Source organism: Culex pipiens, chromosome 1 (assembly GCF_016801865.2).
Source record: "Culex pipiens pallens isolate TS chromosome 1, TS_CPP_V2, whole genome shotgun sequence".
Lineage (NCBI taxonomy): Eukaryota > Metazoa > Arthropoda > Insecta > Diptera > Culicidae > Culex > Culex pipiens.
In genome coordinates, this window is record NC_068937.1 from 87,123,235 (window position 1) to 87,147,917 (window position 24,683).

Sequence of the window (24,683 nt, forward strand, 5' to 3'; positions counted from 1 at the left end):
TAAGTTGATATTTATTGCAAGCAGTTGTACGATCATGGCAAGAACTGTGACTTTTGAATGTCAAATAATATGAATCGTTGCGGAAATTCAGCAGTTACTAGTCTTCGAAAAAACGATTGTCGTTGTCATCTTATGCACATCTCAGAATGAAGTGTAAACAAAAAAATATTAAATGATGCGAGTGCTTTTTGAAAAGTTTGATCAGATTTTAAAATTCCTTAAATTTTCTGGAAAGGACCATCATTATTTACGAATGTTTCTTGCTTTGACATCAAAAAATAACCTGTAAGCGGATCCACGAAACCCATGTTGCATTATTTTAAAACATTGACTTGTTTCCAAACTACAAAAATTGACAACATTGTAACCAATTTGGATAACACATTTCAGTCGATCGTGAAAACAATAAATTAGAAATTTGTCATAATGTTTTCCATCGATTCATAAGATGTTTGACCGTGTAGAGAACTTCTCTAATACGAAATTTAGTTTCTTAAGGGGTTACATACATGTAGAAAATCAAAAATTTCATAATTCAGCAAATTTAATAAATCCACTTAAAAGATGATTTTCAATCACTCCTGAGAGTTTCATGAAGATATTTCATGATTAAACTGAGTAAGAGACGATTTACTTTCAAAATTTTACCATGCGCAAAGCGAACTGTCGAACTTTGTGAGCGTTTTGCCTTCCTCACTGAGGTAAGGCTATAATCCTGCTCTAAAAATGAACTTTGTATAAAAACGTCGTAGACCCACCTTCATGTGTACATATCGACTCAGAATCGAAAACTGAACAAATGGAACAAACTGAACTGTGTGTATGTGTGTGTGTATGTATATATGTGACCAACAAACTAGCTCATGTTTCTCGGCACTGGCTGAACCGATTTGACCCGAACTTGTTGCATTCGACGTTTAGGGTCCCATAGATCGAGTTTTATACAGATTGAAGTTTCGATAAGTAGTTCAAAAGTTATGTATAAAAATGTGTTTTCAAATATATCCGGATCTCACTTAAATGTATGTAAACTATGTCCGGGTCCATCATCCGACCCATCGTTGGTTAGGTTATCAAAAGACCTTTCCAACGAGTCCAAAACATTGAAGATCTGGCAACCCTGTCTCGAGATATGGCCACTTAAGTGATATTGATGTACATTTTGGAAGCCGGATCTCACTTAAATGTATGTAAACTATGTCCGGATCCACCATCCGACCCATCGTTGATTAGGTTATCAAATGATCTTTCCATCGAGTCCAAAATATTGAAGATCTGGCAACCCTGTCTCGAGATATGGCCACTTAAGTGATATTGATGTACTTTTTGAAAGCCGGATCTCACTTAAATGTATGTAAACTATGTCCGGATCCATTATCCGACCCATCGTTGGTTAGGTTATCAAAAGACCTTTCCAACGAGTCCAAAACAATGAAGATTTGGCAACCCTGTCTCGAGATATGGCCATTTAAGTGATATTTATGTTCTTTTTTAATCCAGATCTAAAATTGATGAAATTTGTGTACAGCCATTGAGGGTAATGAGTGAGGAAGGCTCCAACCACATAGGTGGATTAAGTTAGTTTTTCTCTGAACACCGAGTTGATTTACGGGTGGCACGATATCTCGAGATGGGATGGACCAAATTGGCTGAAATTTGAGATGAAGACTTGCAAGACGTATCATGTGTGCATGACGAAGTCCGATTTTGAAATTTAGCTTTTTAAAAAAAATACAAAAATCAAAAACAGGCGATTTTTAATATGAAAAACATAAAAATATTTTAATCTTTTTTTAAACAAACTTTTTGAAAATCGGGCTTCGTCATGCACACAGAACTGGTTTAACGAGGCTTCACCAAAATTTTGAGCCGATTTGGTCAAAGCAGTGTGGAGATATCGTGGCACCCGTTTTTTGAAACTGCTAACTTAAAATGGCAATATCTCGGCAATGATGCAACCAAATATCTTCAAATTTATTTTGATAATAGTTGAAAATATATACCCGAGCAGACGGAAATAACTTGGGAATAACAATTTTTGATATTTGAAAATACTAGGCCAATCACATTTGATGTTATTTATAACAAGATTTGTTATTCGTCGTTATGATTTTTTTGTTATTTGATTGTTATTTTAATAACAGATTAATATAATTTTTAGTTATTCTTCGAACAAATCTTTGTTACTATGTTTTGTTATTTTAACAACTAATCCGATCATCCCCATAACAGTTGGCGGTATTCTTCCATAACAAAAAATGTTATTCCCCAGTTGTTATGGCTTTCAACCAATATCAGACCAATAACAAATGTTGTTATGATAACATAAACTGTTATTAAACCCTTATGCAAAAACTGATTTTTCAAGAAGATTCCATAACACTTTATGTTATTTTAACAGTAATTGTTATTGAAATGGCATGAATTTTGTTATTACCGTCTGCCCGGGTATTTTAATGCCCTTCAAACAGATTTAAAAATAAGTTTGTGTTTGTGCCCAAACCAACCACTTTTATTTTTGTCGATTTACATGTATGTAACACCTTAAGTCATTTCCATCATGACTTACAATATCTAGAGGATATGAAAAATTTGCTTAACTTTTAATATCTTTAGCTATGTTATTTCAGACTTTCAACTCGTTTCCTTCCTAAAAAAAAAGTATGATATGATAGGCTTTCAAAGGTTTGCTTAGCACTTGATCAAATGGTCATTATCGTCCTGATTTTTGATATTAATGCGTTTCCTCAATGAGAATGCACTTTCATGGTTTGACATTACATTTCATGCTCTTGTAGTGAAAGTACCATGGTTTGCAAACGTATGACAATATTGCGAAACGGCTCTACAATTTAAAAATTTCTTTTGTGTTCGGCCCTAAACGGTTCGTTAAACGAACATATAAAGCAGCGATGTGCTTCACCAAAATCTTTTGTATATCTCAATGAAAATTCAAATATCCAAAGTCTAATATCAGTGAACCTGTCACGAAACCCAAGAACTGAATCAAAACATTAGCTTGAAAATGAACCCATCATCCCTTAATTCTGTCAGATAGTCCCTTTATTCACTTGTTAAAAAATCATGTACCGTAGACGACAAACAAAAATTGTATAAATATACTCATTTTAATTTATACACATGCATGAGTAGGCAATTTGTAAAAAAAAAGTGATTCCATGAGCCAAGATCACTGTAAATACTAACCGGAATGCTCAGTGGCACAAGTGACACAAACTCTCTTTTAAATAATAGTAAATCGTGTACAAAATTTACCCTCCCCCCTTTCATTGAAATGAACCAGCGAAATACGTCGAAATAATCTATTAGTAAGGAACCGGCAGCAGAAAAAAAACAAGTGAAACATCGTTAGCATATAAGGCAATTACAAAATTCAATGACAACGACGTAAGTCGAAATGCAGCAGCTTCTGGTCGCGTGCAAGTAGAGGATTGTAAATAATATTTATCGACGAAGAATGTTAAGAAAGTTGCGTAACGTGCTTTGGAACTGAGAGATATCATGCATGCTCTAATTAACTGAAATACACAAAACGAAATGGTGTTTTTATAAGCTGAGTGTTTCATTAAGATATCCGAAAAAGTCAAGCTCAGTGAGCTGTTTTCCAATTCAATAAAGACACTTAATAAATTTCGCTTTTTGATTTTCTCACTGGAAAAGGCTATGTTGGGAAAATTTTCGTATGTTTGGCAGGTTAAGAACTTGCTCCTAATTTTCTGATTTTCACTAGTTAAACAACTTATTTTGTAAATCTGTTGACAAAAACTTGCTTGCCCTATTAAGCTTTTTATCACTCGATTTCAGTTGAAAACTCTTTTTATGAGCTGTAATTGAACGCCAAGGTGCTGATATGCCAACATTAGAGGCACGATGGAGTTAGATACTGTTTCCTTAACAACTTGAAAAATTGCATCTTTATATGACCTCCTTGACACACCTTTACTTATACACAGCAAAATAGTGACATATCTTGCGTAAAAAAGTGTAATTTTACATCCGGAACATGCTTTGCAGATGTTATGATATTCAGTTTAGTTGCAAACCCATGCAGATTTTCTAAATATTTCTTGGAAGCTCTAGCATTTCAAAAGCGCTTAAAAATACAAAGGGAAACTTGCACGCAAGCTTGTATTCGACATTTTAAGACTAGGGTAATGCTTATTATCCTGCACTGTTATGGAAAGCGCTTGGAAAATTCAGACATGCGCATTAGGTATCATAAGGTTGGCGTTATTTTCGGGAAATATTTCGTTTTATAGTGATAAAAGCTCTAATCCTTTATTGAGATATCCCAAATTATGGGTTGGTTATGGCTACTTAAAGCTCGTCATTTTTTCTTAGAAGAACTTTCATCCATTACAAAAAAAGAAAAACATTCTTGATGAGAGCAACTCTCTACGAAAGCGGCCGATATCGACCATTTTTATTTTTTGTATTTTTTGATTTGGCTCAAACTTTGTGGAGGCCTTCCTTATGACCAAATAAGCTATTTTGCGTCATTGGTTCACCCATATAAGTCTCCATACAATTTTGGCTGCTGTCCATACAAAAATGGTATGTAAATATTCAAAGAGCTGTAACTTTTGAGTGAATTTTCTGATAAATTTGGTGTCTTCGACAAAGTTGTAGGTATTGTTGAGGACTATTGAGAAAAAAATAGTTACACGGAAAAAAATATTGCAGATTTTTTAATCAACTTTGTTTTTCACAAAAACTCAATTTCCCAAAATACATATTTTTTGATTTTCGAGATTTTTTGATATGTTTTAGGGGACAAAAGTCCGCAACTTTTGAGCCATAGAGAAACATGGTCAAAAAATCTGCCGCCTAGTTATGATTTTTTGAAAAAATAGTGATTTTTGAAAAAAATCGAAATTTCATTCAAAAACAAATTTGAAGTTATTTTTTAATGCAAAATTAAATTTGCAAAAAAATATTTTGAAATTTTTTAAATCAAGACTAACATTTTAAAAGGGCCAAACATTGAATATCACGCCCATTTTAAATGCTAGTCTTGATTTAATTTTTTTTTCAAAATATTTTTTTCGAAAAGATCGGAAAATTTCACGAATGTTTCATGTTTTAACATTGAAAATCGGACCATTAGTTGCTGAGATATCCACATTAGAAAATGATGAGTTGTTTGGGTGAGATTTAGAAACTTCAATTTTCGTGTTTCTTTTCCTTAAAGCGGATTTATCTCAGCAACCTGAGATCCAATCTTCAATGTCTCTTAAACAATTTTATAGCAAATTTTCTGAACTATTCAAAAAAAATATTTTTAGAAATGGTCACTCATGATCACTATTTTTAAAAATCGACAAACTGCAAATATTTCGCTAAAATCAAACTTTCGGTGGCTATATCTTGAAAACGGAGCCATTTATCAAAAAATCTGTAATGTAGTTTTCGATTGCAAATTCAATTTTGCATTAAAAAATAACTTCAAATTAGTTTTGGAATGAAATTTCGATGTTTTCCAAAAATAAATATTTTTTCGAAAAATCATAACTCGGCGGCAGATTTTTTGACCATGTTTCTCAATGGTTCAAAAGTTGCGAACTTTTGTCCCCTAAAACATATCAAACATTCTCGAAAATCAAAAAATACTTATTTTGAGAAATTGAGTTCTTGTGAAAAAAAAAGTTGATTAAAAAATCTGCAAAAAAAATGTCCGTGTACCTATTTTTTTTTTCAATAGTACTCAACAATACCTACAAATTTGCCGAAGACACCAAATTGATCAGAAAATTCACTCAAAAGTTACAGCTGTTTGAATATTTACATACCATTTTTGTATGGACAGCAGCCAAAATAGTATGGAGACTTGTATGGGTGAACCAATGACACAAAATAGTTTCTTTGTTCATAGGGAAGGCCCCCACAAAGTTTGAGCGAAATCAAAAAATACTAATATAATCCATTTCCGGTTTTGGTAGAGAATTGCTCATGAAAGCATTAGAAACAATTTCATATTTAAAATCAATAAAAAAGACGACAAGGCTCAAAACTCAGAAAATATTTACCCTTTACAACCCAACCCCGCCTAGCGGGCTTAGATTTAAAAATTCGCCAAAAAACATTTTTTCAACCCATTTTCGACGTTTAAAAATCATTGGAAAGAAGAACTCTAACAATTTTAGAAAATTTTAGGGTTGGAAGTGTGACTTGTTTTATGTGACTTTGCCAATGTTATTAAAAATGTCATTTTTCTGAGGTCAACTTTGGCTGTGTTTCTTACTAACATTTCTAGAGTTTTTTTTATAAGGTCCCATTATTCCCATATTGAACACACACTTGAACTTTTTTTTTAATCTGATTTTAGGGCTTAAAATATACATTTTCAACTGTTAACACTGGAACGCCCAACGCATGTCCAACTTACACGGACGCCCAAGCCTTCCAAAAAAGTTGGAACGGTAACTTCAACTCGCTGGTTTTTGGGCATAACTCAACCAATCGGGACGATTTTTGTTTCCAGGGATTTGTAAGAATGTCTAGATGATCCTAAAATTTTGCAGAAGTTGATTTGAACAAATTTGTTATTTCTGCGACCGAAAACATCGTTCCACCTTTTTTTAAAACGACTGCCTTCGCGGAATTTTTGGCGAATTTTTTTTACACGCGAAAAAAAAGGAGGAACGATGTTTTAGATCGCAAAAATTACAGATTTGATCAAATTGAGTTCTGCAAAGTTCTAGGGTCATCTAGGACATCCTAACAAATCACTGGAAAAAAGAATTGTCTTGATTGGTTGAGTTATGCCCGAGAACCAGCGAGTTGAAGTTACCGTTCCAACTTTTTTGGAGCCTTGGGCGTTGGAATGTTAAGAAAATAAATTTTAAGACATTTGGTTGAATCATTGCCGGGATATAGCTATTTGAATTTAGTAGTTTCAAAAAATGGGTGCCACGATATCTCAACACTGCTTTGACCAAACAGGCTCAAAATTTTGGTGAAGCTTCGTTGAATCTATCCTGTGTGCATGACGAAAGCCGATTCTCAAAAAGTTTAATTTAAAAACATGATAAAAAAATCGTGAGTTTTTGATTTTTTATTTAAAAAGCAAAATTTCAAAATCGGGCTTCGTTATGCACACGGGGTATGTCTTGAGAGTCTTCATACAAAATTTCAGCCAATTTGGTCCATCTAACCTCGATATATCGTGGCGCCCGAAAATCAACTCGGTGTTTCGTGAAAAACGCTCAGAAAGTTTGACCGTTCGCTTTGCGCATGGCAAAACATCAAACTAAAATCGTCTACTACTCACTTCAATCATGAAATATCTTCATAAAACTTTCAGGAGTGATTTGAAAGCATCTTTAGCAAGGATTTAATGTATTTTTGGAGTTATGAAATTTTGAGATTTTCTACATGTATGTAACCCCTTAAGTTATTTATCACTTGATTTAAGATGAAAACCTTCACGTTAAAATGCTGATATGCTATCATTGGACAACTAGTCCGATGGAATTTCATTAGGTCCCCTTAATTTGGTCTCAAACACTTAGACTGAGAATAGATTTATTTGATTTAGTTTACTTTAAATGGTTGATTACATATGTGATTTTCTACGCTGTAATGATATTGCAATTTTCACAGCTAAAGTAAACCATCAACCTGAGTATCATTAATTAGTATGACACGTGCAAGGTGAGCAGGGGAGCAGCAATTATGAAGGCATTTCATTTTTGCTCGTAATGCACTTCAATTACCCGTCCTGTAAACAACAGGGTGAATAAGTTATAATTAAAGTTTGCTTATAAATGAAAACTATGTCTTTGTTACATTATTCTTTTATTTTCATTGCTGCACCACACAATTTTCTCACACTATGGAAACTTATCGGACCCAAATAAGACAATGCATTACATTTTTGTTCATGATACGAATTCCTAAGTTTTAACGATGACATCGGATAATTAAGTCTGAATTGGACAGGGATTGTTATCATGTATACAAATTAAATTCGATTGGGTTAAAAATCACATATATTTGCAGCAAAAGAATTTCAATAAAGAATGTAGGATGACAAATGGGTACACATGATTCTTAACAACTCCTAGAATTCATCGCTCATCGCAACAGTACACCATGTTCCTGGCTGAAACTAAATTAAAAGAATTGCAAAAGTCGGATGTCGTGCTTCCTTTTCCGCCCGTTGCATTTTCTATTTGCTGCTACTATTGCTCGACGAGCTTGCAGTTTTCAGCAGTTTTGCTGTGCAATGCTGAGACATCGGGGCTGGGTGCAGCAGGTGCTGGAAGTATAAAACTGAACGAAATTAATGAAAGCGTCCAGAGTTGCTTTTGTTTCCAGTGCAGCTGCAGCAAAGACGAGAGGAGACAAGTCTGGAGAAGAGTTTGCTGGTTGGTTGGTTAGTTAGTCGTTTTTAATTTTTACCTCCACCGCCAGAGAAGAAAGAAGCTGTGTACTATAGCTGTTTGTATGTTTGTGCTGTTTTTTCCAGGATGCTCGATTTTTTCCTGCACGCTTGCATTGTGTTCCGGTTCTTGAGAAAATCCACTCTCATTCAACAACTGCTGGCTTCTGGTTGGAAATCCGTAACAAAGCGAACCACCATCAGAGGTGAACTAACGAGATAAAAAGAAGCGCATCGTAAAGTGAAAATAACAAAATCTAATATAAGAAAAGTCACGTGAAAGGAAAATAGTCGCTGTGAGAGTTGGCGGAAATGTTTACGACCACTGTGCTGGGGCTTGGGCTGTTGCTACTCATCCAGGTTGGACTCATCAGCTGTGAGGAACCGAGGCGAGATGCTGAAGTAGGTTGATTAAAACCAGCTCTGGATAGAAGAGTACACTGGTAGCAAAAAAGAATCATGTTTATCGTATTTCTTTTCTGTTTCAATCTACCGTCAACAGTACCCCCCACCAGAGTTTTTGGAGAAGATGAAGCCCATGCATGATGAATGTGTTGCAGAAACAGGTGCCTCCGAAGGTACACAGTCCTTCATGTTGTTCGTCAGAAGACGAAAACAATCGCTGATAGTTTCGCTTATTTCCTCCCCCCAGATGCCATCAAGCGCTTCAGCGATCAGGAGATCCACGAGGACGATAATCTGAAATGCTACATGAACTGTTTGTTCCACAAGGCCGGCGTGGTGAACGACAAGGGCGAGTTTCACTACGTGAAAATCCAGGACTTTTTGCCCGAATCAATGCATCTGATTACGCTGAACTGGTTCAAGCGGTGCCTGTACCCGCAGGGCGAGAACCTATGTGAGAAGGCATTCTGGCTGAACAAGTGCTGGAAAGAGCGAGACCCGGTGCACTACTTTTTGCCCTGAATACATCGAACGATTGTAGGTGTCAAGAAGAGTAAATTGAATTGGTTGCTTTTTTTGTAAAATTTGTGTTAAACGGTTTTATCAATTTTAAGAATTAAGCGTGGTAAATCACAAAAAAGTTTCCAATTTTCAAATATAGGGTAGGGTAGTCATCAATGAGACACTTTTGGTTTTTAATTTTCAACGATTTTCGTATTTTTTTCATCAGCATGTTTTAATAAGCTTTTTGTTGCATTTTCTTTCCTTTAATGTGTTCTAACATTGACCAAAATATGAGATCGATCTGACGTCTACAGCCAGAGCTATTCAACTGTCTCATTGTAGACGAACTTGGCAGGAACAATGAGACAGCTGGGGAACAATGAGACACTCTACGAAAATCAATACCTTTCTAGTAAAACATCATATTTTTGTATTGTTCTATTGCAGGTGACTTGCATTGAACATTTTAAAGCAATTTTGCCAACTTGAAACTTTAATTAACAAAAGTTATACTAAAAAGTTTTTAAATTTAGTATAATCCAATTATTTAAGCCAAATAACTTTATATTTTTGGTTAAATGAAGTTAAAACTCAATAAATATGCCAAAAATCACTTCCAATTCATGTTTTGAAGGATTTCCCTAGTTTTGAAAAGTTTCATGAAGAAAAATCAAAGTGTCTCATTGTTACCCATGGGCTGAAAAGAGTGGAAACAATGAGACAGCCCTGGATTCTGGGTATATTCTTAATGTTGGTCAAATCTAATCAAATGCAATTATAGCCCAACTCATGCCCTATGAAATGACGAAAGAAATTTGGAGAAATATTAGTTTTTGTATTAATGGCAGCCTATGAGCGTAAATGTAATTTTAAGGCATAATTTACTTTTACACCCCAAAATCAAACATTTATGAATAACTTTACAAGGGAGCGTCCATAACCAAAGCCACTCTAATGGCAGACTTGTATCCAGTAGACACACCTTTCCCCAAAATATGAGCCTGATTGGTTGAAACTACGACTTGTAAGAGCCATTTGATCATTGTTCCCCGTGTCTCATTGATGACTACTCTACCCTAATCAAACATTACTTCCTCCGAAAAAAAAGATTTGAGCATAAAGCGCAAATCTGGCCATGAAACTTTCAAAAACAACGATGAAAATAACCAATTGTTATTATTGTGGTTGTTATTATGTACATGAACGACCAGTACGCATTTTATGAAAAATTGTGTAGAAAAACTAATGATATGTTTTTACGTTGGAAATATTTATATGCGAATTTACCAACACGAGATAAAATTGCATCGTAACCAGATCAGATCAAAGAGATAGGGCCTGGAACTCCGAAAACAGAAATCTAATTACTCAAATGTGTTCCAAGTCAAATCAGGTAGCTATTTACTTGTTGCCTAAAGACATTAAGTTCTGTTATTTATTTATGAGTTTTAAAGTTGATTTTTTATGAGTTTTAAAAATTTGAAATGGAGTTTGTGGAAAAATGGTCTAAATTTTATAAGTTGCCCGCTACTGGCCAATTTTCATTTCGGATTTTCGAATAAAACTTTTAGTAGCTTTTGTTAAAATAAATTCTTTTTTTTTTCAATAATTTCCTAACGCATTTTTAATGTTAACATTTTTCTGGACAGTATTTAGCCTTTTCTATAACTATCTTTTCCTGTTTGGAGTTTTGTTTTATAGTATGTATTTAATTGTTCATTCATTTAAAAATAAATTTACAGCAATAATATATGTTAAGTCCTTATTTTTTGGGGAGAAGACCAACATTTGACATAACATTTGCATTATTTTGACACTAAATATAGGGATGTTAGTGAAAAGAGTGCATAGATGGGCACAAGAACTCATAGAAACATATTTCAAGTAGATAACTATTTATTTTTTTTTAATCAGATTTCTATTTCACTTTTTATCATTGATTTGAATTCAAATGCTTTATCTGTTTTATATCACAGCAATCTCTTTCCAGTTCAAAGATGCCTTAAATCGTCATTTTCAAAACTATGAATGATGGAGTCAAACTTTTTGAAGCAATCGTTCCGTATACTATCGCTGAACAAACGCTCTAAGTTTCAACTCATTTGGTTACACCAGTTAAAAGATAAAGTGAATAATGTAAACAAAAATCGGAAAAGCATGTGTCACAAGTGTGCTTTGAAAATGAAAAATGTAAAATGTATGTAAAAAATGCCTCAAGTGTGCACAGAATTCCCAAACAAACTTTAATCAGATTAGTTTAATAAAAAATTCAATCATATATCAAAATTAATAGTTTAACTGACTTAACCCTCTACTGCCCAATTTTTTTTCGAAATTTTTTATTTTTTTTTATTTTTTTCCCGTGTTTAGGAAGCAATTTTAAGCAACTTTTGTTCCCCGAAAAACTTTACTTGTTTAATGTTTTTCTTGTTTTTTTTTCTTGTATTTTAATTTTCATCTTGTTTATTTTATAGAATGGCACCATTTAAATTGTAAAAAAAAATACTTAGAGGCATAGTCTGGGACACTAAAAAATACTGCACACTTCTTTTTACTTAAAATGTAGGAAATGTTAGTAAAGAACACAGCTAAAGTTGACCCCTGAAAAAAGTCACAGAAAACAAGTAAAACTTCCAACCATATTTTTTTAAAATTTTAGGAGTTCTTCTTTCCAATGCTTTTTGAAGAACAAAAATTGGTTGAAAGATTGATTTTTGTCGATTTTTTTAAAAATCGAAGTCCGTCTAAAGGCGGGGTTGGGTTGTAGAGGGTTAATCAGTATATTTTCAGAAACAAAGAAAGTATTGCTTTTAAAAAAGTGTACCAAATTCCGCATTTTCTAACAATTGTATGTCGTGTCACAAGATACTAAATCATTTTGATGAGAAATTGGTCTTTGTCACAAGTCACAAGTGTGTATTGTGATTTTCGAGAAACGCAACTCATTATCGACCAAAATGGTCGTTGTCACAAGACAGCACATGTTGGTGAAAAATGTAAATGGAAATTTGCATTTTTACTAAAATGTGTCTTGAAAGTTTCATGTTGAAGCCAAACCAACTGAAAAAAAAACATGAAAATCTGCATCAAAATGCACAAGACTCTATTGATATATGCATAGAATTGCATTGAAAATAAGTTGTTTTTATATGCAGCTTTGGTTGTCTTTAGATTTTATACATGCAAATTGAGTCACTCCCTGGTGTCAGAAGATTTTTGCATCTATTAAAAGCATTCCTCCCATCAGCTCACCGTACTCGTTGCTCTGCCATTTTAAGCTGCTTGCATCAGATTGATTCTAAAATGTTACGCTCTTTCTGGCCAGGGCGCACTTGACTCGCTTCTGCTGCTCAAAATGGTGACTTCACAACTTGGGGGGGGCGTTAGCTTATGTTGAACGATTTTGTTGTTGTTCAGAAGCACTTAACTGAAACTGTGGAAATGCAAATAGGATTAATGTAAGTGAAGTTCTGTGCCTTTGTGAATTTGACGCTTGTTCCGCATCAAGAGTGAATCAGGTTAAGACGAAACAGTTAGGCAGCCATTTATCTTGCAGGAAAGTTATAAACAGTTTCCCTTGCTTATGTTTTACCTCCATTTGAAATTGTGATAGTTTAATTAGCCATTGTCAGCCTATGTAGATTAATCGGACCGCGCACTGGACTTACAATCCAGAGGTCGCCGGTTCGAATCCCGAGGCGGACGCAAAAAATTCTAAGTGTAAATACCTTCACACTTAGGAGCCCGGGAGACGGAGTCTTGTCGCAAAAAGAACGATACACACCTGTGGATCCATTGACGAAACCGCAAGGTGTAAGAGGGCCACATTATAAGGTGTTACGTCGATTGCGTTTTTTTTAATTGGCCATTTTGCAAAAGTTTGCCAGGTTTAATCAAGTTACCGATCTCATATTTGTATCAGGTAACGAATGACCGCATTTCGGTTAAAGTCACCATAATCAAATAGTCAACAACATATTGGTATTACATTAATTAGCGAATCTGATGCTTTATAAGAAATCAAGTTGTGTGGAGTAACGAATGATCAAAAGTTCAGAATTCACCGTACGATCGTTGCTGCTGTCACACTGACAATCGCAATTGTTTTCATTGAAAAAACAATGGCGCATTGTGAGTAGAAATTAGTTGCATGTTCATTTTAAACCGAATTAAGTCAAAAACATCATTCTTTATTGTTCGAAATTCGGCTAAAATTATCATAAGTTTTTAAATTTTGGCTAATTCCCTCCATATTACTTCAAGCAGCAATTACATTAAAGATAAAAACATTAACTTTCTTTAGAATTATAAAAGAAGCAGAATCACCTCAGTAGTGCTTCCACTCAATGAGTTTATAATTGGCATCATTCTCCACTTTCACCGTGGTTGCACTTATTCGTTGTTAGGTCGGTTGGTTGGTCGGTAGTGATACTTCTTGCGCCACAACTAATTAGCACCGTTCTTTGTCTACCTCTGTTTGCCGGTTTCATCACAGACAATCGAACAAGACGGTAAATGCAATAAATGAGAAATTATGTGATTGCTCAACAGTCCAGAAAGGAATTTTGAATGACAGTTATAATAGGAAGATGGGATGAAACTCTACTGTTCCGTCTGTTTATCTGAGTGTCTGAGGTGAATGTGACTGTGTGAGTCGACAAATAAGCTTTCCTCCGTGTGACTTACCACCCAACGCGGCTGTGCTTCTTGTCTGTTTATGCAACGTCGAACTAATTAATTAAGTTTATGACTTCTGACGCTGCAAGTTTAATTGATTTGCTTCCTCTGTTTTTGCGCAAGAAAATGCCGAAGATGACGATGCCAACTTATCGTGACAGAAACTTTTCTTTTCAGTGAAATTTGATGAGGTAGATATTGGTATTGGTAGATATTTATATGGAAGCACCGTGTCATTTTCGATGGATGGTTTTCTAGGAAAGTTTATGAAGATCAAAAAAGGTTTAGTATTGCCAACACATAAATATATATGTCCACAAATTGAAGTGAATCATAAAAAGTCTTGTCGTATGCACGTTCCGAGAGAAATGATTTTGAATGTTTGACCTTAAAAAAAACCAAAATATTCAAAATAAATATTTAGTTTGTAAAATTCTTCATAATCATTAGTCTAATTGGGTGATTAGGGTAGTTAAATTCCGGGCTCTGTGCGGAAATAGTCATTTTTGGAGGCCAATAACTTTTTTGCTTAGTTAGATCTTAGTTCTGAGAATCAAAAAAAAAAAGATAGTTATCAATTTCGCTTGCGAACTTTTTTCACTCGCGAAAGAGAGAGGAGACAAATCACGCAAAATAAAATCGCTCCCGAACTTCCCCAAGAAAATCATTCTGTTGATGATTTTTTGTAAATTTCCTTGTCAGCACCCCTTAAAAATATTTATTTCACTTTGTTTACACACATTGCTCATCTACAAAATGTGACAGGTCATGTTTCGACGTGTGACGTTACACTTGCAAGTGTAGTAGTGAGAAAGATGTTCCGCCGAATAATCAAGATGATGATTTTTTTAGATTCCTTTTCCCGATCTTTCGTGCACGAGAGAGAAGAGCCATGCTCCCTTCGGATTTTTTCTCTTGATGAACGTCCAATGATTTTCTTTTGATGATGATTATTCGATCGCTGGGTATCATTATTTGTTTTCAGGAAGTAGCCCCGAGTAAGCAAGCAATTTGGATTACTCTAGGGGTCATCCATTGTAATTTAAATACAGAAATTCCACATCAAACCAGCAAGATCGTATATTTGGCTCAAATTTAGTCTGGGAGTTTCTTTGTCAAAATAGATAGACCTGTATCTTTGTTTGTGTGGTTATTACGGTGGTTTTAGTCGAGTACACGGAACAAAATCCGGCCGGCGGATCCGAAAAATTTTCGCGATGAATTCGAAAACATTGGATGTTTTCGAAATCATGAAAAATGTTTGCGATTTTGGAAGAAATGTTTTCGCTCTTGAAACAAAATGTTTGCACAATCGCAAACACCATGTTTACGGAGCCAATTTCTGTGCCGTCCGACGCAGCCAATGCGTTACGCTGTCAGAATCAGCCGCTCGCGCGAAAATAAACAAACAGAAAATTTGCGAACTTAACCATTTCGTCGGTGTTTGTTTTTGCTGCATCGCAGTCATTTTCTTTTTGTCCGAAAATCGGGAGTGTGATTTGTATCCGGTCGAGCCAAGCCCCGCCGGCGATCTGATGCCCAATCCGGCCCGCCGCAAGAAGAAGATTGTCCACACGAAATCGGCCGTGGATGATAAGAAAGCTGCTGCTGCCGCCGATCGGCGATAACACGATTTCCGGCATCGAAAAGTCAAAATAATCCAGACCGACGAAGCAGTTTACGGTCATGCTGCTGAGCATCATCTTTCCAGAGACTGAGCCAGCTCAAGAAGCTGGAATGACGATGACGTGTAGGAGCTGCCGGAAGCTGTAAGGAATCCTCCAAGGCGGAAGTTTTTTCGCGGAAAGTGCTCCATTCTCTTCAGCCTGGCCTAGCTTCCTGTTCCACCTCCATCTGTGTGATTGGCCGCGCAACCTCGAATAAAATTTGACTTGTTTTGTGCGTGTGCGTGTGCGCCCCCTGAGCGCTCGGCCAAATGCCGAATCAAAACCTTCTCAAACTAACAGATCAACAAGCCGGATGGATTTTGGAAAGAACAACGACCTGTGGATTACTACTGCCGCGGTACACGCCATTTCATCTTTTAACTGTTTGAAAAATATCTAAATCTCCTTGTTTTCGCAGATGATTTCCACCAGGAAGAGGCCAAAAACAAGCATCGGCTGGTCCCGGAGCCCAAAACACACGACGACCAGCACCGGGACGACGAGAGCGAAAAACATGTAGAATACGGGAGTAGGAACGGACTTTAGGCAAACACAAAAACCTGCTGAACCTTGGATACAGATGCCTCGAAGATCAACAAACGACTCGCAAGTCAAACAGATGACTCACGTCGGAGATTGCGAACTGCGGGACAGAAACGCGTCGATTACGTCAAGGGCAGGAACCCAAAAAGATGAACCATTGGCTCCAACATGGAACGGATTGTCCAGTGATGGCGAGATTGCGTGCTTCGGTATGTCCAAGTTCCAATAAGTGGCCGCTAAATCCATGCGTGTGTTTCACGAAACCGGTGGAGAGGTACCTATCACCAGGGTTACCAGGTAAAAAAATGAAAAATCTGGCAAAGTATCGATTAAAAATCTGGAAAAATCTGGCAGACGAAAATTTAATAATTTTGAATGGCAAAGGGGAGGGAGGATATGAATTGATTCAAAAATTTGTAGCATTAAGATGGTTCAATTGATTTTATGACCTCAAAAATGTTGAATTTACATCTTCTTTTTGAAAATTACATTCTATTGTTATTTGATTTTCAATTAAATAAGTTTATTTTAATCAAAAATGTGTTTAAAATGGGAACAAAGTTAAAATCTGGCAAAATCTGTCAATATCTGGCACAGAGAAGGGTAAATCTTTATTCTGGCTGACACTTGAAAAATCTGGCATTCCCAGATTTATCTGGCAACCTAGCAACCCTGCCTATCACGTCTAGTAAGAAAATAACACGACCCAAAATAATTTGCTACATTCCAAAGTTTCCGCAGTACAAATTTTCAATTTTTTTAAAACTTATTTTTAATTTATCTTCCAGAATTTTTAAATTTTATTTATTTATTTTTATTTTTGATTTATTATGCACTTAAAACTAATAATTATCAATTAATTTTGAATTTTAACACAAACACAAAAAAAAACAACGACCTGATGAAAATAATTACAGAATCTGTTGTTTTTTTAAGTTCAAAGATACAGTACTTGTTATGGAACTGGAAGTTGTTGAAGTGGACTGTTTTTTAGCTGTGCCCTCGATAACTGGGGTGCAGTCCAATTAGATTGTTAAAAAAAAACAATGCGAAATGATTATACACATTTATACAAATCGATGCCCCTGTGCTCTCTTATGCTAACTGGATGGAAAATTCCAACAAGCTTAGTACAAGAGAGCACAGAACCATCAAATTGTAGAAATTATCAAAAAAAATAAAATGATCTAAATTTATCAGAAATTGAGTTTTTTTTTAAAGGAATTTAAACAAAAACATTTATAAAATCTTAAAATTCAAAAAAAATTTACAGACAAAAATATGAATATAAAAATTAAATTAAATTTATGAATTTAAACACAAATATAAAATTAACAAAATAAAAAAAACTCAGAAAATTTAGACATTTAAAAATACTATGTTTAGGAAACTTAAAAAATTAAATTACAAAAATTCAGATATTTAGAAAACCTTACAAAATTGAGAAATCTGCGAAATTCAAGAAATAATTGCAATTTAAAACACAAAAAAAATTAAGAAAACAAGAATTTTAAGAAATTTAAGCAATTTAATCAATTTAAATTGGAAAAAATTAGAAGTGTAAGAAATTTAAGAAATTGAATCAATTTAAGAAATTGAAAAAAAAATTAATAAAAATACAAATTTAAGAAATTTAAGAAATTTAAGAAATTTAAGAAATTTAAGAAATTTAAGAAATTTATGAAATTTAAGAAATTTAAGAAATTTAAGAAATTTAAGAAATTTAAGAAATTTAAGAAATTTAAGAAATTTAAGAAATGTAAGAAATTTAAAAAAATTTAAAAAAATTTAAGAAATTTAAAAAATTTAAGAAATTTAAGAAATTTAAGAAATTTAAGAAATTTAAGAAATTTAAGAAATTTAAGAAATTTAAGAAATGTAAGAAATTTAAAAAATTTAAGAAATTTAAGAAATTTAAGAAATTTAAGAAATTTAAGAAATTTAAGAAATTTAAGAAATTTAAGAAATTTAAGAAATTTAAGAAATTTAAGAAATTTAAGAAATTTAAGAAATTTAAAAAATTTAAGAAATTTAAGAAATTTAAGAAATTTAAGAAATTTAAGAAATTTAAGAAATTTAAGAAATTTAAGAAATTTAAGAAATTTAAGAAATTTAAGAAATTTAAGAAATTTAAGAAATTTAAGAAATTTAAGAAATTTAAGAAATTTAAGAAATTTAAGAAATTTAAGAAATTTAAGAAATTTAAGAAATTTAAGAAATTTAAGAAATTTAAGAAATTTAAGAAATTTAAGAAATTTAAGAAATTTAAGAAATTTAAGAAATTTAAGAAATTTAAGAAATTTAAGAAATTTAAGAAATTTAAGAAATTTAAGAAATTTAAGAAATTTAAGAAATTTAAGAAATTTAAGAAATTTAAGAAATTTCAGAAATTTCAGAAATTTCAGAAATTTCAGAAATTTCAGAAATTTAAGAAATTTAAGAAATTTCAGAAATTTCAGAAATTTAAGAAATTTAAGAAATTTAAGAAATTTAAGAAATTTAAGAAATTTAAGAAATTTAAGAAATTTAAGAAATTTAAGAAATTTAAGAAATTTAAGAAATTTAAGAAATTTAAGAAATTTAAGAAATTTAAAAAATTTAAGAAATTTAAGAAATTTAAGAAATTTAAGAAATTTAAGAAATTTAAGAAATTTAAGAAATTTAAGAAATTTAAGAAATTTAAGAAATTTAAGAAATTTAAGAAATTTAAGAAATTTAAGAAATTTAAGAAATTTAAGAAATTTAAGAAATTTAAGAAATTTAAGAAATTTAAGAAATTTAAGAAATTTAAGAAATTTAAGAAATTTAAGAAATTTAAGAAATTTAAGAAATTTAAGAAATTTAAGAAATTTAAGAAATTTAAGAAATTTAAGAAATTTAAGAAATTTAAGAAATTTAAGAAATTTAAGAAATTTAAGAAATTTAAGAAATTTAAGAAATTTAAGAAATTTAAGAAATTTAAGAAATTTAAGAAATTTAAGAAATTTAAGAAATTTAAGAAATTTAAGAAATTTAAGAAATTTAAGAAATTTAAGAAATTTCAGAAATTTCAGAAATTTAAGAAATTTAAGAAATTTAAGAAATTTAAGAAATTTAAGAAATTTAAGAAATTTAAGAAATTTAAGAAATTTAAGAAATTTAAGAAATTTAAGAAATTTAAGAAATTTAAGAAATTTAAGAAATTTAAGAAATTTAAGAAATTTAAGAAATTTAAGAAATTTAAGAAATTTAAGAAATTTAAGAAATTTAAGAAATTTAAGAAATTTAAGAAATTTAAGAAATTTAAGAAATTTAAGAAATTTAAGAAATTTAAGAAATTTAAGAAATTTAAGAAATTTAAGAAATTTAAGAAATTTAAGAAATTTAAGAAATTTCAGAAATTTCAGAAATTTCAGAAATTTCAGAAATTTAAGAAATTTAAGAAATTTAAGAAATTTAAGAAAAAGAAATGAATTTTTGAATTTTTGAGTTTTTGAATTTTTGAATTTTTGAATTTTTGAATTTATGAATTTTTGAATCTTAGAATTTTAGAATTTTAGAATTGTCTGCCTCACACAATTTTAGAATTTTAGAATTTTAGAATTTTAGAATTTTAGAATTTTAGAATTTTAGAATTTTAGAATTTTTGGAATTTTAGAATTTTAGAATTTTAGAATTTTAGAATTTTAGAATTTTAGAATTTTAGAATTTTAGAATTTTAGAATTTTAGAATTTTAGAATTTTAGAATTTTAGAATTTTAGAATTTTAGAATTTTAGAATTTTAGAATTTTAGAATTTTAGAATTTTAGAATTTTAGAATTTTAGAATTTTAGAATTTTAGAATTTTAGAATTTTAGAATTTTAGAATTTTAGAATTTTAGAATTTTAGAATTTTAGAATTTTAGAATTTTAGAATTTTAGAATTTTAGAATTTTAGAATTTTAGAATTTTAGAATTTTAGAATTAATTTTAGAATTTTAGAATTTTAGAATTTTAGAATTTTAGAATTTTAGAATTTTAGAATTTTAGAATTTTAGAATTTTAGAATTTTAGAATTTTAGAATTTTAGAATTTTAGAATTTTAGAATTTTAGAATTTTAGAATTTTAGAATTTTAGAATTTTAGAATTTTAGAATTTTAGAATTTTAGAATTTTAGAATTTTAGAATTTTAGAATTTTAGAATTTTAGAATTTTAGAATTTTAGAATTTTAGAATTTTAGAATTTTAGAATTTTAGAATTTTAGAATTTTAGAATTTTAGAATTTTAGAATTTTAGAATTTTAGAATTTTAGAATTTTAGAATTTTAGAATTTTAGAATTTTAGAATTTTAGAATTTTAGAATTTTAGAATTTTAGAATTTTAGAATTTTAGAATTTTAGAATTTTAGAATTTTAGAATTTTAGAATTTTAGAATTTTAGAATTTTAGAATTTTAGAATTTTAGAATTTTAGAATTTTAGAATTTTAGAATTTTAGAATTTTAGAATTTTAGAATTTTAGAATTTTAGAATTTTAGAATTTTAGAATTTTAGAATTTTAGAATTTTAGAATTTTAGAATTTTAGAATTTTAGAATTTTAGAATTTTAGAATTTTAGAATTTTAGAATTTTAGAATTTTAGAATTTTAGAATTTTAGAATTTTAGAATTTTAGAATTTTAGAATTTTAGAATTTTAGAATTTTAGAATTTTAGAATTTTAGAATTTTAGAATTTTAGAATTTTAGAATTTTAGAATTTTAGAATTTTAGAATTTTAGAATTTTAGAATTTTAGAATTTTAGAATTTTAGAATTTTAGAATTTTAGAATTTTAGAATTTTAGAATTTTAGAATTTTAGAATTTTAGAATTTTAGAATTTTAGAATTTTAGAATTTTAGAATTTTAGAATTTTAGAATTTTAGAATTTTAGAATTTTAGAATTTTAGAATTTTAGAATTTTAGAATTTTAGAATTTTAGAATTTTAGAATTTTAGAATTTTAGAATTTTAGAATTTTAGAATTTTAGAATTTTAGAATTTTAGAATTTTAGAATTTTAGAATTTTAGAATTTTAGAATTTTAGAATTTTAGAATTTTAGAATTTTAGAATTTTAGAATTTTAGAATTTTAGAATTTTAGAATTTTAGAATTTTAGAATTTTAGAATTTTAGAATTTTAGAATTTTAGAATTTTAGAATTTTAGAATTTTAGAATTTTAGAATTTTAGAATTTAAGAATTTTAGAATTTTAGAATTTTAGAATTTTAGAATTTTAGAATTTAGAATTTTAGAATTTTAGAATTTTAGAATTTTAGAATTTTAGAATTTTAGAATTTTAGAATTTTAGAATTTTAGAATTTTAGAATTTTAGAATTTTAGAATTTTAGAATTTTAGAATTTTAGAATTTTAGAATTTTAGAATTTTAGAATTTTAGAATTTTAGAATTTTAGAATTTTAGAATTTTAGAATTTTAGAATTTTAGAATTTTAGAATTTTAGAATTTTAGAATTTTAGAATTTTAGAATTTTAGAATTTTAGAATTTTAGAATTTTAGAATTTTAGAATTTTAGAATTTTAGAATTTTAGAATTTTAGAATTTTAGAATTTTAGAATTTTAGAATTTTAGAATTTTAGAATTTTAGAATTTTAGAATTTTAGAATTTTAGAATTTTAGAATTTTAGAATTTTAGAATTTTAGAATTTTAGAATTTTAGAATTTTAGAATTTTAGAATTTTAGAATTTTAGAATTTTAGAATTTTAGAATTTTAGAATTTTAGAATTTTAGAATTTTAGAATTTTAGAATTTTAGAATTTTAGAATTTTAGAATTTTAGAATTTTAGAATTTTAGAATTTTAGAATTTTAGAATTTTAGAATTTTAGAATTTTAGAATTTTAGAATTTTAGAATTTTAGAATTTTAGAATTTTAGAATTTTAGAATTTTAGAATTTTAGAATTTTAGAATTTTAGAATTTTAGAATTTTAGAATTTTAGAATTTTAGAATTTTAGAATTTTAGAATTTTAGAATTTTAGAATTTTAGAATTTTAGAATTTTAGAATTTTAGAATTTTAGAATTTTAGAATTTTAGAATTTTAGAATTTTAGAATTTTAGAATTTTAGAATTTTAGAATTTTAGAATTTTAGAATTTTAGAATTTTAGAATTTTAGAATTTTAGAATTTTAGAATTTTAGAATTTTAGAATTTTAGAATTTTAGAATTTTAGAATTTTAGAATTTTAGAATTTTAGAATTTTAGAATTTTAGAATTTTAGAATTTTAGAATTTTAGAATTTTAGAATTTTAGAATTTTAGAATTTTAGAATTTTAGAATTTTAGAATTTAGAATTTTAGAATTTTAGAATTTTAGAATTTTAGAATTTTAGAATTTTAGAATTTTAGAATTTTAGAATTTTAGAATTTAGAATTTTAGAATTTTAGAATTTTAGAATTTTAGAATTTTAGAATTTTAGAATTTTAGAATTTTAGAATTTTAGAATTTTAGAATTTTAGAATTTTAGAATTTTAGAATTTTAGAATTTTAGAATTTTAGAATTTTAGAATTTTAGAATTTTAGAATTTTAGAATTTTAGAATTTTAGAATTTTAGAATTTTAGAATTTTAGAATTTTAGAATTTTAGAATTTTAGAATTTTAGAATTTTAGAATTTCAGAATTTTAGAATTTTAGAATTTTAGAATTTTAGAATTTTAGAATTTTAGAATTTTAGAATTTTAGAATTTTAGAATTTTAGAATTTTAGAATTTTAGAATTTTAGAATTTTAGAATTTTAGAATTTTAGAATTTTAGAATTTTAGAATTTTAGAATTTTAGAATTTTAGAATTTTAGAATTTTAGAATTTTAGAATTTTAGAATTTTAGAATTTTAGAATTTTAGAATTTTAGAATTTTAGAATTTTAGAATTTTAGAATTTTAGAATTTTAGAATTTTAGAATTTTAGAATTTTAGAATTTTAGAATTTTAGAATTTTTGGAATTTTTGGAATTTTTGGAATTTTAGAATTTTAGAATTTTAGAATTTTAGAATTTTAGAATTTTAGAATTTTAGAATTTTAGAATTTTAGAATTTTAGAATTTTAGAATTTTAGAATTTTAGAATTTTAGAATTTTAGAATTTTAGAATTTTAGAATTTTAGAATTTTAGAATTTTAGAATTTTAGAATTTTAGAATTTTAGAATTTTAGAATTTTAGAATTTTAGAATTTTAGAATTTTAGAATTTTAGAATTTTAGAATTTTAGAATTTTAGAATTTTAGAATTTTAGAATTTTAGAATTTTAGAATTTTAGAATTTTAGAATTTTAGAATTTTAGAATTTTAGAATTTTAGAATTTTAGAATTTTAGAATTTTTGGAATTTTTGGAATTTTTGGAATTTTTGGAATTTTAGAATTTTAGAATTTTAGAATTTTAGAATTTTAGAATTTTAGAATTTTAGAATTTTAGAATTTTAGAATTTTAGAATTTTAGAATTTTAGAATTTTAGAATTTTAGAATTTTAGAATTTTAGAATTTTAGAATTTTAGAATTTTAGAATTTTAGAATTTTAGAATTTTAGAATTTTAGAATTTTAGAATTTTAGAATTTTAGAATTTTAGAATTTTAGAATTTTAGAATTTTAGAATTTTAGAATTTTAGAATTTTAGAATTTTAGAATTTTAGAATTTTAGAATTTTAGAATTTTAGAATTTTAGAATTTTAGAATTTTAGAATTTTAGAATTTTAGAATTTTAGAATTTTAGAATTTTAGAATTTTAGAATTTTAGAATTTTAGAATTTTAGAATTTTAGAATTTTAGAATTTTAGAATTTTAGAATTTTAGAATTTTAGAATTTTAGAATTTTAGAATTTTAGAATTTTAGAATTTTAGAATTTTAGAATTTTAGAATTTTAGAATTTTAGAATTTTAGAATTTTAGAATTTTAGAATTTTAGAATTTTAGAATTTTAGAATTTTAGAATTTTAGAATTTTAGAATTTTAGAATTTTAGAATTTTAGAATTTTAGAATTTTAGAATTTTAGAATTTTAGAATTTTAGAATTTTAGAATTTTAGAATTTTAGAATTTTAGAATTTAGAATTTTAGAATTTTAGAATTTTAGAATTTTAGAATTTTAGAATTTTAGAATTTTAGAATTTTAGAATTTTAGAATTTTAGAATTTTAGAATTTTAGAATTTTAGAATTTTAGAATTTTAGAATTTTAGAATTTTAGAATTTTAGAATTTTAGAATTTTAGAATTTTAGAATTTTAGAATTTTAGAATTTTAGAATTTTAGAATTTTAGAATTTTAGAATTTTAGAATTTTAGAATTTTAGAATTTTAGAATTTTAGAATTTTAGAATTTTAGAATTTTAGAATTTTAGAATTTTAGAATTTTAGAATTTTAGAATTTTAGAATTTTAGAATTTTAGAATTTTAGAATTTTAGAATTTTAGAATTTTAGAATTTTAGAATTTTAGAATTTTAGAATTTTAGAATTTTAGAATTTTAGAATTTTAGAATTTTA

The 24,683-nt window shown here is 28.6% G+C and overlaps 1 protein-coding gene across 1 annotated transcript; it reads left to right on the forward strand.

Annotated features, from left to right (window-relative positions):
- The first annotated feature begins 8,243 nt into the window (after positions 1–8,243).
- Positions 8,244–9,492, forward strand: LOC120422128 (pheromone-binding protein-related protein 6). The gene is made up of 4 exons (XM_039585502.2): positions 8,244–8,398; positions 8,492–8,806; positions 8,907–8,982; positions 9,057–9,492. The coding sequence occupies exons 2-4, from the start codon at positions 8,717–8,719 to the stop codon at positions 9,329–9,331; spliced, it is 441 nt and encodes a 146-aa protein (XP_039441436.1). The 5' UTR covers positions 8,244–8,398; positions 8,492–8,716; the 3' UTR covers positions 9,332–9,492.
- Positions 9,493–24,683: the final 15,191 nt, after the last annotated feature.